This window comes from Cryptomeria japonica, chromosome 7 (assembly GCF_030272615.1).
Source record: "Cryptomeria japonica chromosome 7, Sugi_1.0, whole genome shotgun sequence".
Taxonomy (NCBI): domain Eukaryota; kingdom Viridiplantae; phylum Streptophyta; class Pinopsida; order Cupressales; family Cupressaceae; genus Cryptomeria; species Cryptomeria japonica.
Genome location: NC_081411.1, coordinates 827,448,235 through 827,465,333, shown reverse-complemented (window position 1 = coordinate 827,465,333; position 17,099 = coordinate 827,448,235). Strand labels below are relative to the sequence as shown.

General features: G+C 37.8%; 1 protein-coding gene across 1 annotated transcript; it reads right to left on the bottom strand.

Annotated features, from left to right (window-relative positions):
* Positions 1 to 15,984: 15,984 nt before the first annotated feature.
* Positions 15,985 to 16,578, bottom strand: LOC131857023 (uncharacterized). Its single transcript, XM_059209010.1, has one exon. The coding sequence runs from the start codon at positions 16,576 to 16,578 to the stop codon at positions 15,985 to 15,987; it is 594 nt and encodes a 197-aa protein (XP_059064993.1).
* Between the last annotated feature and the right edge of the window lie 521 nt (positions 16,579 to 17,099).

Genomic DNA, 17,099 nt, shown 5'->3' with positions numbered 1-17,099 from the left:
CCGACCTTGGGCCGACATAGCAACCTTATTTTCCAATTTGCAAACTTAAAGACCCGAAGCCCCATAAGAGACCGGGCCCAAAATAGGGCCAGGGACCAGGGCGCTGGGCGCCATGGTCCCACCTCCCGGGACAGTAGGGTGCAAGGAGGATCAGGCCAGGGTACTGAAAAATGCAGTTTTTGATGTCATGGACAAGTTTTGGGGTCTCCATTCAGGTTCAGTGTTGCGTCGCCATCGTGAAGACCCAAATGCAGTTGAAATTGCAAGTGTCACAATTTTAGGACGCTACATTTAGCCCCCACTTTAGCGGGAGTATAAGCATACACTCATACTTCTGGTAAAGTACAAGGAAACAACATTGAAAGACTTTCACCATGTCAAGGAGGCAAGACACACCAAGCCCCCAGTGGACTAAGGATCTTATGAATTCGATTGACAAAGTAAAAGGGAAGATCATGAGGGAGAACCATGACTGTCAGTAGTAAGGTTCCCTCACTATGAGTCATGCAAGAAAGATATCAAAAATTTTCAAGGCAAAGCTAAATTTGTCAAGAAATTTTCAAGTATCTTGAAGAGATATGAACGGGGTGTATGCCCCCCTACGTTAAAGCAATCGCACACGCCTCATCAGGGGTGATTGCTTTAAGGTAGTGATACACATAAGAAATGAGAAGGGAAAGGAGCACGTTATCACAAAGATTTAGCCCCCAAGTGTGAGATAAACCCAAGGATAATTAGACACAAAACACAAAGCACAAGGTGACTTCGCTTTCCTCAGGGTCAGTATGCTGTATGATAATTCATGTATATCATATGTATGTATGCATAATTGTTCTTCATTCCCCAATCAAGGAAAGTCACCTAGAAGAAGGGAACACATGTGTCTTTTGAGTCAACATGAGAGAGACCAAAAGAGATCTCAATGCTTTGCATCGTCCTCAAGTAGACAACACTAAGGACAACAAATAGACGAATGAGAATAACACAGGGAAGAAGTAACAATAGAGAGGAGGAGAGAGTCTGCTATGCTAATGAACTAGTCTAGCACGTCATCTACCCCCCGATCTTGCTGATCAATAGTTTGGGAAGGCAGGGAACACGCTAGAGGAGGAACATCCAACACAGCAGATGGAGCTATCACAAGATCCAAACAAGGGCTATGTTCATGTTCCAAGCCACGTTGTTCTTGTCTAGGAGCTAGGATAAGTGCTTTAGAAAATTCATTAGATAAATGGTTATCAACATCAACATATTCATATTCACTATCAGAATGAAAAGAAGTAACATTTTCATCATGAATAACATTTTCGTCTATATCATCATCAAGGTTTATAAAAATAGGATGTTTAACTAGCACAGGATCAAGACCATCATGCATCTTATGTTCAGGAGATTTTGGCTCAATTTCTGGCTGAGGAGAAAATTGAATAATACTTGCTGAAGGTGTTTTTGGGGATTGCAAAGTTTGAGAAGCAGTTGCTTGAGCTCTAAGACAACGCTTTCGTCGACGTTCACGCGCAAAATGATTTCGTCTAGTCTTAGTAGGAAGTTGAGAAGATTGAGGAGGAATGTTCTCATCCTTATCACTTGGGTGTTTACGTTGTGGTCTCTTAGGCTGGATAATAGGAGAAGAGGAAGGTCTCTTCTCTCCATAAGAGGAAGGAGGAGGAACTGCTCCGTATAAAGGAGGAATATTTGGTTTAGGAAGGAGACCAAGTCCATCATGACGAGGAGGTATAGGTCTACTTTTGGGAAGTTTATCAGACATAGACATAGTCACATCCATAGGAATGGGTTGGGAATCTTCTTGAGGAAAGACGTTAGTCTTATCTTTCAAAGGAAGAACTTCCTTCTCAAGAATGATAGGAATATCAAGTTTGGGTGTTCTAGGTCCACTTAGAGATAGGATCATATCTGTTTTCCACTTTTGATAAGATTTGAAAAGATGATCACTTCGCAGAGGAAGAGATTGGAATTGTTTAGGCCAAAAATAATCAATAGGAACGCTAGAAGTTCTTTCAGCTAGTTTAAAGAGACTATGATTGACAGTAACAACTTCACCATTATGGGGAAATTTCAAACACTTATGAATAGGAGAAGCAATAGCTTTCATGGAAGATAGCCAAGGATAGCCAAGCTTCACACGAAATTGTTCGGATGAAGGAATAATAGAAAAGTTCACATCAAGGGACTTGTTATGGACCTCAATAGGTAATGTAATAGAACCAATTGCAAGAGAAGAAAATGCATCAAATAATTTCACAATCACATCTGTTTTGTCATAGACCACTTGATTCAATTGCAAAGTAAAGAGAAATTCTTCAGTAATAACATTAACCATGCACAAAGGATCAATAAGCACTCCACGACAAGGTGTATTCTTGACTTTTGCAACTATGTATAAAGGACCATCAGGTGCTCTGATAGTTTCACTAGAATCAAATGTGATGGAAGGTTCTTTAGGGTTTTCTTGCTGCTCTACAAAGTTAATCACATTTGGAGTCATAGACACAAGACCATCAGATGAGAAAGAGGAATCATTAGTCTCAATCGCATTAGAGGTATGAGAAGGTAATGGATTAGTAAAAATCTTAAGATTTTGGTTAGGAGGAGCTACAGATGTGTTGCCTTTATCATTCACTCCTGAAACAGAGATAGTATTATTATCAATCAGATCTTGAATTTTACCCTTTAAAGCAAAACATTTTTCAGTATCATGCCTAGGTTGACGATGAAATTGACAAAAAGATTTGTTATCAAAATAGGGTGAATTAATCTTTGTAGGATCTATTTGCCTTATAGGAGGAGATTAAGCACATTTTGTTCCAATAACTTATTCATAATACTATGCAATGATTCATTCAAAGGAGTAAACTTTCTTTCTTTCTTGAAAAACTTAGAAATAGGAGGCACACCTGATGCTGCATTCACATTGTTGTTGATGATGTTTTCATTGAATTTAATGGACTCTCTGTTCGGTTTAAACTTCCCAAATGGTTGTTGACTACTATCACCCTTATCACTCGGAGCCATAGGATTTGCTTGTTCCATTTGACTCACAGTCAGTTGATAATTGTGAAGAGTTGCACACAACTGTTGGAAAGAAGTAAACTCAAAAAATAGAAGTTTTTCTTTAATGTCTTTTTGTAAATTAGAAATAAAGATTCTTTGAATATCATTGTCAGGCACTAGAAAAGAGATTTGAGCATACAAATGCTTATATCTACCAATGAAATCAGTCACTTTTTCTTTAACACCTTGTTTACAATGCATTAAATCAATCAAAGTAACTTTAGGACTTATATTGTTTTGAAACTGTTGAATAAAAGCATTTGCAAGTTGTTCGAAAGAAGTAATAGAATAAGAAGGCAACGAGCAATACCATTGTAGGGCTTTATCTCTTAATGTCCTAGTAAACAGTTTTGCAAGCAACCTTTGGTCATAAGCAAAATCGGTACATATTGTTTGAAAAGTCTTAACATGTGTTAGAGGATCACCTTTACCATTATAAAGCTCCAAATGCGGGATTTCAACATGTTTAGGAGGGATAGCTCGAACAATGTCAAGAGAAAGTGGGCTCGCAACATCAAATGTGGGCACACTAAACTTAGATTGATTCATAGAGGCAATTTGTTGCTGTAAAGAAGAGACAGTTTGTGCAAGATTGTTAATGGTCGCTTCAGTCAAAGAATTCATATTAGATGTGTTAGATTGAGATGGAGGTATTATGTTATTGAAAGAAGGTATTGATTGAGAGTAAGGTGGCGGGACACTATGATAGTTAGTCATAGGAGATGATTGGAAAGGAGGAACACTACAAGGAGGAATGGAATGGTTGAATGAATTGCCCCCTTGCGTCATGTTCATTTGTGGAGATGTAATAGGGACACTCATTGAAGGAATGAATGAAGAAGTTGGATTGAATGAAGGAAGAGGGTTAATTGAAGAGGAAGGATTGCCCCCATGACTAGTGATCATAGGCGGAATGTCTTGTATAGAAGTAGTCATTATGTTTGATGTAAAGGTAGGTATGCTAGCAATAGAAGTTGTCAAAGGAATAGAATGATTAACTTGAGTGGGAGGTTGTGTATAACCTAAAGTTTCAGCACAACTCTTCATAGGCATCACATTCGAATCCACAATGTGTGCAATACCATGCAAAATATCAATTCCATTCTTATCACTTTGAACCATATGTTTTAGACCCTCAATTAATGAAAGATCTTGACTATTGGGATACTCTTGAGACATCCATTGCTGAAAATCATCAAATTGGTTATCCAATTTTGAAAGTTGTTCTACAGAAACCTCATGGAGAGCTTCTTCATCATTAGGAGGATTAGAGGAATTACCCGTGTCCTCGTTAAAAAGGCTATTCAAATTAGGTTCCATCTCCTCAGTAATTAAACCTTGGAAAGACTTAATTCTAATGCTTCGTCTAACGGGAATAGTGTAAGTAGGGCTTATTGTTGTAAAACTCATGCACTAGAGAGAGAGAGAAGATTTTGAATTTAGAGGTAGCAAATTTCAATAAAATCAGCCAATCTCGTAGATTTAGGCTGTTAAATGCAATCAAGACAATCTCCCGAAATTTCGGAAAAAATGTCCGGGACTGTGGCGAACGGATGTGCACACGGTCCTCGCAACCTTTTTCGAAATTTTCAGGGATGAAAGTTATGATGATTTTAAAGCTAATCTGAAAAAATTGAGTGATTTTATGATCTGTGGATAGGCCAAATTAAAGTTGCAATCTCAAAATTGAACCCTACCAAGATTGTTGAAAAATGCAAAATTTGAATTTTGAAAAAGATAGGGAAATTGAAGTTTTGAATTTTATGATTTTAGAGGGAATACCAAAAGCAATGCAAGTTTTGAATTTTAAAAGTTGACTCAATTTCACGCAAAATTCAATTTTGAAAGTGGAAATCAAAGTTGGTTTAATTAAACACTTAATTTCAAAAGTCACAAATTGCAAGAATTTGAATAAAGCACTGAAATTTTGAATGAACGCCAACACACTTTTCAGATTTAGGACAGTAAGAACACAATTTTGACACAAAATTTCAATTTCAACAATTTTTGAATGATTAGGAGCCTTAATCCAAGCAATCACTAGACCAACTTTGACTTTAATTTTGAAAGTGTTAGAATTGATAAAATCAGCCAAAATTCTGGATTTTAGCAGAAAAATACCGTAAGATCTAACTCCCGAAATTTTGGAAAAAATGTCGGGGACGATGGCGCTCGGGGTGCACACGGTCCTCGCAATTTTTTTCCAAATTTTCAGGGATGAAAGATATTGTGATTTTATTGCGGAATCCAAAGTTACAGCTGATTTGGAGATGTTTTGATCAGTGAAATCATCGGTCAAAGGTTGAATCAAGAGGGTTTTAAAAATTAGGGTTTTGACACTTAACCACTTAATTTTCAGAATTAAAGCACAAATATGAATAGATAATTTGCAATAGAAGGGTAGATCTGAAACAAGCATTAACAATTAGACATTTCACAAGCTTAATTACTAAAAAGAAAATTTAGGGTTTTTATGCAATTAACCTCTAAAATTTGCAAAAGATCAAACATGGAAATGTAATCAAGGCATCCAATTTTCAAATCTAACCATGAATAATCAGAAAGGATGTTCACGTCGGGTTCACCAAAATGTAAAGCCGAAAATCGCGATCGAACCCTAAGTGTTCCCCCCCACCACTCCAAGGAGAGGGAAAGGAGGTCACTAGGGTTGACGGTTTTCACTTAGGGGAAACTTTACATTCAAAAGAGGGGTTGAAACCCCAAGATCCAATCCCACACAATGCAAGATTGGATTCTAAATGAGTTTCAAGGGTTATGACAGCAAGGCTACCCTCTTTTGTAAAGAATGTAGATAGAAGGATTGAGCTAGGAATGCATGTAAAGTGAGAAAGATTCACTTATAAACAGAGATAGGAATATAGGATGAAGCTGCAGACCTAGAATTAGCAGTAAAATGTTGAGACGATGCTATCCTGTAAATTTGAGTGAAAGTTGACGGGATGATGGCGCTCGACGTGCACACGGTCCTCCGAAAAATCCACGAAATGAAGGGGGATATGTTCGTCTCTGCACAAGGATTCCAAATCTTCAATTACAGTCGCGTACCTGCAACCTACACACAGAAAAGAGAGGACGATTGGGGGGTTAGGGATTAGGGGTTTTCCCTTAGGTCAAACCCCAGTTTTGGAATTAACCAAGAAATGAGAATGCTGTAAATGTAAGTGTTTGTAATGTAAACAAGTACCAATACCTTGTTGTAAGAATGTTTGTATTCTTACATGCGAAGGTGTAAATGTTGTTGTATGTTGTATGTGGTATGTGATCTCCTCTTCAATGGTTGAATCCTTGTTTTGAATGCAACACTTAGCCTTGAATGGAGACTTAGAATGATCAATTGCTTGAAGGAATGCTTGAATGCTTGAATGCTTGAATGTTTGAATGTCGCTTCCGTGTCTTGTACACATATGTCCTTCCTTTTTTCCTCTCCCTTTTTGAGAGGGGAAATGTAGTTTATATACTTGCCAATTAGGGTTGAAAGACTGATTTTTCCGACCTTTGGCCGACATAGCAACCTTATTTTCCAATTTGCAAACTTAAAGACCCAAAGCCCTATAAGAGACCGGGCCCAAAATAGGGCTAGGGACCAGGGCGCTGGGCACCATGGTCCCACCTCTCGGGACAGCAGGGTGCAAGGAGAATCATGCCAGGGTACTGAAAAATGCAGTTTTTGATGTCATGGACAAGTTTCGGGGTCTCCATTCAGGTTCAGTGTTGCATCGCCATCGTGAAGACCCAAATGCAATCGAAATTGCAAGTGTCACAATTTTAGGATGCTACACAACATTGTCTCAAAGAGGGGCAAATGTAGACACCTAAAAATGTCTCATTAATTCTACACTAATTATTCATATATTTAAATAAGTAATTCTTTAATTATTTGATTAAAATAACTATTTCTTCTAATCATCACCCTTCTCAACCCTTCTAATTATTCTATTTCTATTCTCAAATCATTTTAATCAGTTAACCATATCTCAATTATTAATTAAATATCAAATATTTAATTAATTACAACCTTTTCCTTAGTTAAATAATCTTTATAATTTAATTAATTCAATCTCCTATGTTTAAATAATTTAATTTAAATTATTTAAATTAATTAATTTATTCCTCCAATTCCCCAAATTATAATTTCACATAATTCCATCTAATTTCATTTCACATTTCCCCAAATTTGAATTTCAATTAATTTCATCTAATTTTATATTTCCAAATTCACATTTTCCCCAAAACTGAATTTCAACATTCAAATGACCAAATTCAAATTCCAAATTGAAAATGAAAATCAAATTCAGTTTCAAATTCCTACAACACATGTTAAATTAGAACTGATGGATCAAATCAGTTGTCTAATCAATTAACTCAGTTAAAACAGTTAACTCATCAATCATCTTTTTAAACTCAAAATCATCTTTTTATGACTAATCCATCAATTCAGTCTTCTAATCCATCAATTCAGTCATCTCCCTAGTCTATTTAGTTCAGTAATCAATCAAATGAGTTTACTAATACATCTATTCAGTTCACTCTCCAATCAATCTAGTTGACTACTCAATCAAATGAGTTAACAAATCAATCAACTCTGTTAACTGATCAATCAATTTCAGTTGTCTCCCAATCAACACTTGAGTTCTATTTCTCACCCCCTTTGTGTTGAAAATCTATAAATTCAACATCATTTTCTCATTTCAATCTAGAATCATAGTCTTCAAAATATTTATCTTAATCATATGCAGGAATTCCAGTGCAATACTTGAGAGTCACCTACCACACAAATTGGAGAAGAGCAATGGAAGTCATGTTGCATCAATTGAGGGAGATTTTAATTAGTTTCATTTCATAATTCAATTGATATTAGCTTTATTTTATTGTAATTTAGGAGTAATTTGATTAGATTAGAGTTGGTGATTCACTCTTTGATATCTGATTATGCAATTTACACTTATTTACTGCCTAAGTACAACAATAATGAGGACGATGCAAGTACTCATGCAAATTATAAGGACATAAATAAGGATGATAATAAGGACGATAATGAGGATGATGTAAGGACTTATGCAAATTCTAAGGATGTAAACGAGGATGATAATAAGGACGATAATGAGGATGATGCAAGGACTTATGTTCACAAGTATACAAAATTTTGTAGGACTGTCTGATGTTTCAAGGTAGACTTTATTTCAAATAACTCCATTGGTAGGACAAATCTATTGTTTTTCAAATCTAAGAACACTGTTTGAAGATAGGTATAGCTGACTGAACTGCATTATGACAAACTTTGAGAATTCAATGATACACAAGGTAGGGCCTGAAATAGCCCAAATACTAACTCAATACTGGTCTGTTACAACAACACACATAAAAGAACATAAGACAATATTAGGTTGGAAAGTGGAAACCATTCAATGAGGCCCTCACAACAAAATACTAAAACAAGATGAACAAATAGAGAGTCTGGCAGCACTGGGTCCACTCCACGACACACACTTCTCGGGCATGCCAGTCGCTCTTAACCTAAAGATACAAAGATCTTATCATCGAGGGATTTCTATCTCATAATGCAAGGTACATGAAGGGTATCTATGGGGTATGATCTGCACTCCCAGAATCAGTGAATGTGGGATTTGGGCTACTAAGTTGCTTCTTATTATAAGTTTTGAGGGGTGCCAATCCAACGATGGATTCTCAGAGCAAGCCACTTAAGACTCTAGTTAAGCTTATCGGTGTAGGGAAGGCCCCCACATACATCGAATTCACTCAACACTCTAGCCGCTTGACCAGTATATTTATATAGTGGCTCAAAAAATCCGCTTGAGAGTACACTGGGAGAGATGATATCCCCAGCGCATCCCAATTCGAAGTACCTCTGTGGGGTGATGAAATCCCCAGTCAAAGATACCCCTCAATACTAAAATGAAAAAGTGGGTGTCGTTATCACCTTTCCCTTTCTCCCAAGACCCCAAAGGCGAGTGGAAAGGTAGCTAATGCAACAGTAGGTCCACCCTAAACACAATAAAAAAGTTATTTCTTTAAAAAAAAATCAAAGTGTGAGTTATTCTATTGATAAGCCTGATTCACGTTCATTTTAAAAACCCAAACTTAGGTGTGAGATACACATGTGCATGTCAATTTTAGAACACCAAATTGAAGTGTGAAAGCATGCATGACAATTTTAACCAGATTTATTTTAAGCCCCAAATTGAAGTGTGAAGGCATGCATGTCCATTTTAACCAAATTTGTTTTAAGCACCAAGTTGTAGTGTGAAAGCATGCATGCCAGTTTTAATCCCAAAATCCGAAAGTGATTTAACCCTAAAGGACCCTGCAATCAAATTGTTAGTGATGTCCAAAATAATCTGGAATGATCAAGCCTTCTCTATAATTCCACCACACGCTACAAACAAACAATTAGTAAGAGAAATAAAAAATGAGAACATTATTATTATTTTTTTTAACCCTAAAATAAAATTACAAAGAAGATACTCTTGATGAATTTCTAAAAGCTTTCCAAAAATGTAAGAATTTTATAAAAAGACATTAATTTGCACCCCGAAGAGCAGATTTATGGAAAACATGAATTTTTAAAGATCTAGGTTTACGTTAATTATTTGACATCACGATCAAAAGTGTAAAGAAGATACCCCCTGTGAAATTTTAAGAGCTTTCCAGAAATGTAAGAATTTTAAAAAAATTCTCTTATTTGCACCAAAAATTTAGAATTTATTAAAAACATTAAAATGATCATATCTCGGTCAAAATAGATGGTATAGATCCAAATTTTTTACTGTAGCCATTTCTCAATATCCTAAACTCGCTGTAAAAAAACTCACGTAAATTTGTTTATTTTCTCCAAAAATCAAAGATTTATGAAAATAATTGCAACTATCATATCTCACTCATAAATGATGATCTAAAGCTAATTTTTTTATTGAAGAGTCGTGAGATGGCCAGTAACCTACAGTAAAAAAATCATGGAGAAATTCACCACATTTTAGAAGATATCATAAAATCTTTGAATAGCTTGCAATCTTGCTTGGAACCTGATCCACACAATGTTAGTCTTGAGATTTTTGAATAAAATACCAATTAAGATCAGACAACCTCTTAGAATATGAATTTAAGAAAGAGGAGTAGTTGTATGATTCAATCCCTATACCTACAAGAATACAAAAAATTCCAAATTAGAGTGTTGTTGATTCACGTCGAGTTCACGAAAATGTCGTATACTAAAATTCATCATTAATTCAACTAGAAATAAAGGGAAATCACGAATCACTATCTAATCAAAGAAACCAAAACAAAACCAATGAAATAATACAACCAAGAAAATAGGAATGTAAAATAAATCAATTAATTCTCCCTATTCCATGACTGCATATTGCTTCCATTGTTCTTCTCTTCTTTGTGGTATGGTGGCTCTCAGATATCGCACTGACAACTTGCAAATGACACAAAGATTCGAAGTTTGTGATTGTTGAAAATGGAGATTGAATGCTCAATTTATATATTATTGGAGAGGATTGATTGAGAGGTGGAACAAATTGATCAAGAGGTGGGACTTGGGTGAGCTCACATGCTAATTGATAGTTGAACTGTTGATTTGAAGGTGGAATAAAATTGATTGAATAGATAAATGAGTTAACTGATCGAGAAAAATGCTGATTGAAAGATGAAAAATAATGATTTGAGGATTATTTTTTTTTCCAATAAGTAAATAGCTGCAGAGGGGCAACACCCTTGTATTAAAAAAGAAAGAGAATACACGCCCTGATTCAATAAGAGCAGTAGGGGGAAATAATCAAGAAGAAAACCCCCTACCATAGCCCTAATCCATGAAAAGAGAAATAGACACAAGACTGGATGAGGGCAACAAAATGCCGACATCTTAAAGACCTCTTGAAGACACAAAGGTCATAAGACAAAAAAAACAATCTCAAAAGGCAGAGAGACCAGAGGTCTTAGAGTCAACTGGAGTCACAGAGAGTCATCAAAAGCATCTTCCACAAGCACATTGGCCACATCTAAGACAATGGGACATTCAAGGCCACAATTCAAATGAGTTGTTGATTCTGCCTTCTCTTTAGGGAGTTGGTAGTCATTTGGATACCACTCTTCACCCAACCCAGATCCCCAGTCGTTTCCATCCACCAGATCACTGTTCTCAAAGATCCTGAGGTCATCAGTCACCGCTAAATCTTCACCACAGAGAAAAATTACTCTCCAATTCGATGTGAAACCGCTTTGTATACCAACCACTTTCAGAAGGAACTTAATGTTCCTGGAGATGACAGGCGAAGTTGCTTTGAATGATGCAAAATCCAAAGAATTAACAATCATGAGCTTTCTTACCTCCACTCTGTTGCTAAGTGACATGTAGTAGTTTTGGGGAAGCAGAATTCTGAGATTGGCATCAATATTGTCCAATACAACATCTATTTCTCCCAACAGGCGGTTCTTAAACATCATCTGGGTTAGCAATTTTCCTTGTTGCTTACTAGTCCCCATGTAGATTAATATTGCAAAAAAAAAGGTTGGAATATTAGCATTGGCTCTGTACCTATGGTAAGCCATAAGAAATTCCTTTCCTAGGATCCTCTTTAAGCTATGGAGAATGAGAGGATGTCAAGAGAAAAGGACCTCTTGAAGACGCCTGTCTGTGATTTCGCCCACGAAAGCCATCTGTCGACAAGTAGCTTTGAGGAGGATTGGAGTCTCCATTCTGAGATGCCAAGAGGAAAGAAAATTATGGTGGAAAGCAAGGTTATTCCTTTATTAAATAGCAAGGAGTCAAACCCGAGAATATGGCATCCTGCATATGTGTCTCCAATAAATGCCCACACACATGAGAAACCGGTATCCAGCTAACCATCTACTCCAAACCTCCTCAACCTGATGTCGACCAAATTTAAGCATCAAGTGATCTTAAACAAATCTTGAAGGATACAATTGTAACTAGATACTCAAGTACTTGTATTAAATAGCCACGAGCCAAAAGCTGGCACTAATCAATAGTGCCGGCAATGCGTCACATCACGATGATAAGAGGAGACCTTAACCAGTTAACAAGGCAACCGGTTGATCTTTCCACCGAACCAAGACCAAAAGGTGGAGAGTGGGAGTCGTGACTTACCAAGGAATAGAGCACCGGTTTGCTCCACAGCCAGAGGGGGAAAATAGAAACGGAGAGTGCGGACCTATCAGGAGACCCACCGATATGTGCCATATTTCATAGGACCCCACCTGAGTGAGGAGAGCATGTCAATTAACCCAACAAAAAACAACATCAGTGGATCTTCAGGGGGGTCATTGATGGTTATAGCCACTTTAGAAAGTCTATCGACTTCACCATTACCTTCTCTATAGATACGTCTAACTTAGAACTCATAAAAGGAAGCTAGTAGCACCGAGATCGGTTGAAGCCACTGGATAAGGCACCAACAAGGGGTGCTAGAGCAATGATCATGTTAATGACATTTAATGAGTCACCCTCCAAGTGAATTTTCTGCACCCCAAGATCCTTTCCTAGCTGAAGACCTCTAAATGCCACTTTGAATTCCGCTTCATTATTAGTAGCCACTCCAATATTTTCAGAGGTTTATTTTATATAGAGACCATCAGAGTCACTTAGAATGCAACCAATACCACTTTGGCCCAGATTGCCTACATAAGCACCATCAAAGTTTACCATGCTCCACCCAACTGATGGTGCATCCCAAATCACCCCTGCTCTTGGATTGGTCTGATCCACCAGAGATCCTAGACCAAAAATCGGAGGGATGATTAGATTTGGAAGAGCCATCTTAATCTTACAATCCCAGTCCATGAACAAATTTTTCTTAAGTGTTTTGGATTGGGCCGCCACATTCAGGAGCTCAGTCAGGTGATTCTCAATTTTCGCACAAAGAGACCGAGGGCCCATATCTTTGCCCTAGAAGATTCTGCGGTTCCTTTCTTTCAAAATTTCCCAAATCAGAAGTGATGGGAGGATGAAGAGCAAATCAGAAAAAACTGCCTTTCCTACCGGTTTGGGCCATTGCAAAAACCAATTATCCAGCCCTGCTGGGAAGGGGCTGAATAATCTCAGTTTTTCCATGAAATACCACCAACAATGACTGGAGAATTTGCAATGGAAAAGAAGATGATCAACAGTCTCTTCCTGCTCTAGACATAATAGAAATCTACTGGGTCCATTGATACCTATTGAATGTAGCCTTTCTTGGTTAAGATTTTCCTCTGGCAGGCCAACCAGGCAAAGGAACTCGCTTTGGGGAGGAGGTGTTGATGCCAAAATAGATTAACATGCTAATATTTTTTGTCTATAGCTTCTTCTTTTAGCTTGTAGCCAAAGAATACCTTGTATTTCCCATTAGAGGAGCCGCACCACCTAATAATATCTTTATCAGGGGAAGGGAAAATAGACCTTTTGTTAAGAATATCAGTAAATAAGTCCTTCTGAGACTGATCCAAGTCCAACTCATCCAAGGAGTTCCATTTCCATTTAGAAATACCATTTTCTAGGATCAGATAACCATAATCATAGATATTAGGCCCCCAGAGGCGACAAGTTACCTCCATAACAGGATGTAGAGAGGGGATGTGACATAGAGCAACTTCACCTGACCAAGAATCAAACTAGAAGGAAGCATCCCTACCATTCCTGACCTCCCAGGTAACTTGATCACTTATGATATCCCTGTTGTCCAAAATGAAATTCCAGATAGCCGAACCCCTGGGAGGGTTGTTGATAGTCAGAATCTGCTTAGGTTCTACGGATTCTAGATATTTATTTTTTAGGAGCCTTGCCCATTTTTGCTTCTCGCTGCTACAGATTTCCCAAACTAGTTTAGCACCCATTGCTAAATTCATAATTGATATTTGGCGAATACCGACACCACCTGCCATTTTTGGTTGACAGATCATTTTCCAAGCTATCAGGGGAAATTTACCTTTATCATCCGGCCCATTCCAAAGGAAATTTCTCATTAGAGAAATCAATTCTTCTTCAACTTCCACCGATAATCATATGCAAGCCATAGAAAAAACCAGTAGCGCTGAGAGGACTGACTTTATCATAGTGAGTTTCCCAGTAGAAGATAACCACTTGCCTTTCCAAGTTGCAAGCTTGGACTTGCACTTATCAATGAGGTGCTTCTAGTAGTGAGCTCTGTTACTACCAATGAAGAGCTGGGTACCAAGAAATTTCCTAGGGAAATTAGCAACTCTAAGATTGAGAATCCTTGATAATATCGTTTGCAAGTTGAGCGAAGTGCTGACGAAAAACACTTCAGATTTGTGCCAGTTGATTTTCTGTCCACAAGCCAAATAGTAGTCATCAAGACAAGTTTTGATTGATCTTGCTTCCCACCTACAGGCCGATCCAAATAGAATGGTGTCATCAGCAAATTGAAGATGAGTCATTTTTTCAACCCCTGTTGCCACATCAACTCCTAGCCAAAGACCATTTTGCTGGAGAGCTCTTATGGATCGACCTAAGGCTTCAACCATTATGATAAACATAAAGGGTGATAATGGATCACCTTGTCTAATACCTCTTGTCAAAGAGAAGAAACCATGGGATGAACCATTGACCAGAACCGAGAATTTGGGGGAAGAGAGACAACTCATGACCCAAGTGAACCATTCCTTACAGAAACCAAATTTATTGAGAACATCAAATAAGAAATCCCTGTCCACCATGTCATAAGCTTTCAAGATGTCCAGCTTTTAAATCATACAAGAGTCCTTGGTTTTCCTAGCTGTGTGGAGTGTTTCATGAGAGACAATGATGCCTTCTACAATGGATCTTCTAGGGGCAAACCCGCTTTGTTCCTTTGATATGATGTGCATCAGGAGGGGCTTCAATATATTAGCTATGATCTTTGTTACAATCTTATATACAGTATTGCATAGAGCGATAGGCCTGAAGTCACTCATCTATTGTGGGTTCCGATTCTTTGGGATTAGAGTCAAAAAGGTGTGATTGATGGCCCCTAACATAGTCATCTTCTTTCTTGATTCTTCTACAACAAGGTGTAATTCTCGAGTAATGATATCCCAGTAATGATGGAAGAACGTGACAGGGAAGCCATCTGGGCCAAGAGTCTTATCCGGACACAACTAGAAGGTGGTTTTCCTTACTTCATCAATAGAAATGGGCGTACAAAGAGCTATATTTTGATTAGGAGAAATGATGGGTGGGATTGAATTCAAAATTCTGGCTCTTGCTTCATGATCAACCTGACGGTCACCATTCAGTAGAGAGTCAAAGAAACTTACAACTTCCTACACAATGTCCTCGTAATTCCTAACAATGACACCATCCGATCTCATATTCTCTGATATTCTGTTTCTATTAAGATTGACAATGGCCGACTGGTGGAAGAATTTGGTGTTTTTATCTCCTTCCTTTAACCATAACTCCCTTGATTTTTGCCGCCAGTGGATTTCTTCACATTTAAGGATTTCATTTAAATCAGATTTGAGAAAATTTTGTTTGATGAATAGCTCCTCTATCATTCCTAAAGTCGTAACGGAGTTGGTTAAATCTGCCAGTTCTGCCATAATTCTTAATTTCTCCATATGAATATTCCTGAAGTGGTTATTATTCCATTCCTTGATCTCAACCTTAATATACTTGAGTTTTTTATTGAGAATGAGAAGTCTCGAATGACTCCTAAATACCGACTCATTCCACCAAGCTGCTATTAGATCATGTAGTTCAATCACTCTGAGCCACATTTTCTCAAACCGGAACAGAGTACCTCCCTCCACTTGAGCCAAGGCGACCTCCAGATAGATCAGGTAGTGATCTGATTCAGTGAGTGATATAATCGATGATTCTAAGGCTAGATTTTGGCTTAGCCAATCACTAGAAACAAGGAATTGGTCAAGCTATTCAACAATATTAGAGAAGCCCAATATCCAATTCGTCCATGTGAAAATTCCATTTTTCAGAACAATGTCTAAGATATGATTCTTCTCAACAAAGTCCAAGAAGTCTTTTTGGGATGTACCAGTCCTCTGAATACCCCCAATTTTCTTAATGTTAGAAAGGATCACATTAAAATCCCCAGCTACCACACAACTACCATCGGTATTATTATTTAGCTTAAAGGATAGGAGATCCCAGAGAGCCTGCTTATCACCAGCAGAAGAAGGTCGATACACATTGAAGAGATTGAAGTTCTCATTTTGTCCAAGAGTAGTGACCAAGCAATATTGCCAATACTTATCTTCTCCCACAAGTGAGATCTTAACATTCATGTGTTTCCAAATAATTCCTAGGCCACCGGAAGCTCCATCCGATTGCCTAAAAAACCCATTCTGATGTTTCCAAACTCTCATTTTGGCCTCAATCTCAGCCTTGCTCCATTTAGTTTCTTGTAATAGCCAAATAACTCCTTTGGTGTCATCAATCTGGCACTTAATCAAGCACCATTTGTCAGAGACATTGATGCCCTTGACATTCCATGATAAGAGTCTCATGGCTCCTAGGGAAGGGCAATTCCCTTCCCCAAATTAAGTTTGGTTTGACCACAAGCAGCACCAGCTACTACTAGCATGACTTTTTTGGACTTGTGCCCCTGCACACCTTTTGGTTTAAAATTTGGTTTATCAATAACCGAATCTGATTTGCCAAAACCTTTTAAGGAACCCTCCATTATAAGCTCTGAGTTAGGTTCAAAGTCCTCCTCCTCCTCCAAGGAGGAGGTTTCAATTTTGCTCAGAGAGTCATTCTACCCTCCCAACACCCCTATAATGTTATTCTCCATATCCTGAGAGGGTGTATTTCCATCTTCAGTTGCCAATTGAATTCTAGGCACAAAGGGGGAGTGTGGAAGAGAGTCCGCAATCTTGGATTCAATGTCTACCTATAGGGATTTGGTCTTCTCTAGTAGTGTGAGAAGATCTTGTTGGCTCTCAATTTGACTAGAGGAGGGGGGGAATATGATCAAAGGGGCTGCCTCCATTAGCATGACATTCTCCTTCTCAAGAGTATCGTTGTA

Excerpts from the sequence above, each read along its gene's own strand:
- LOC131857023 (XM_059209010.1), bottom strand. The coding sequence starts at position 16,578 with ATGAGACTCTTATCATGGAATGTCAAGGGCATCAATGTCTCTGACAAA.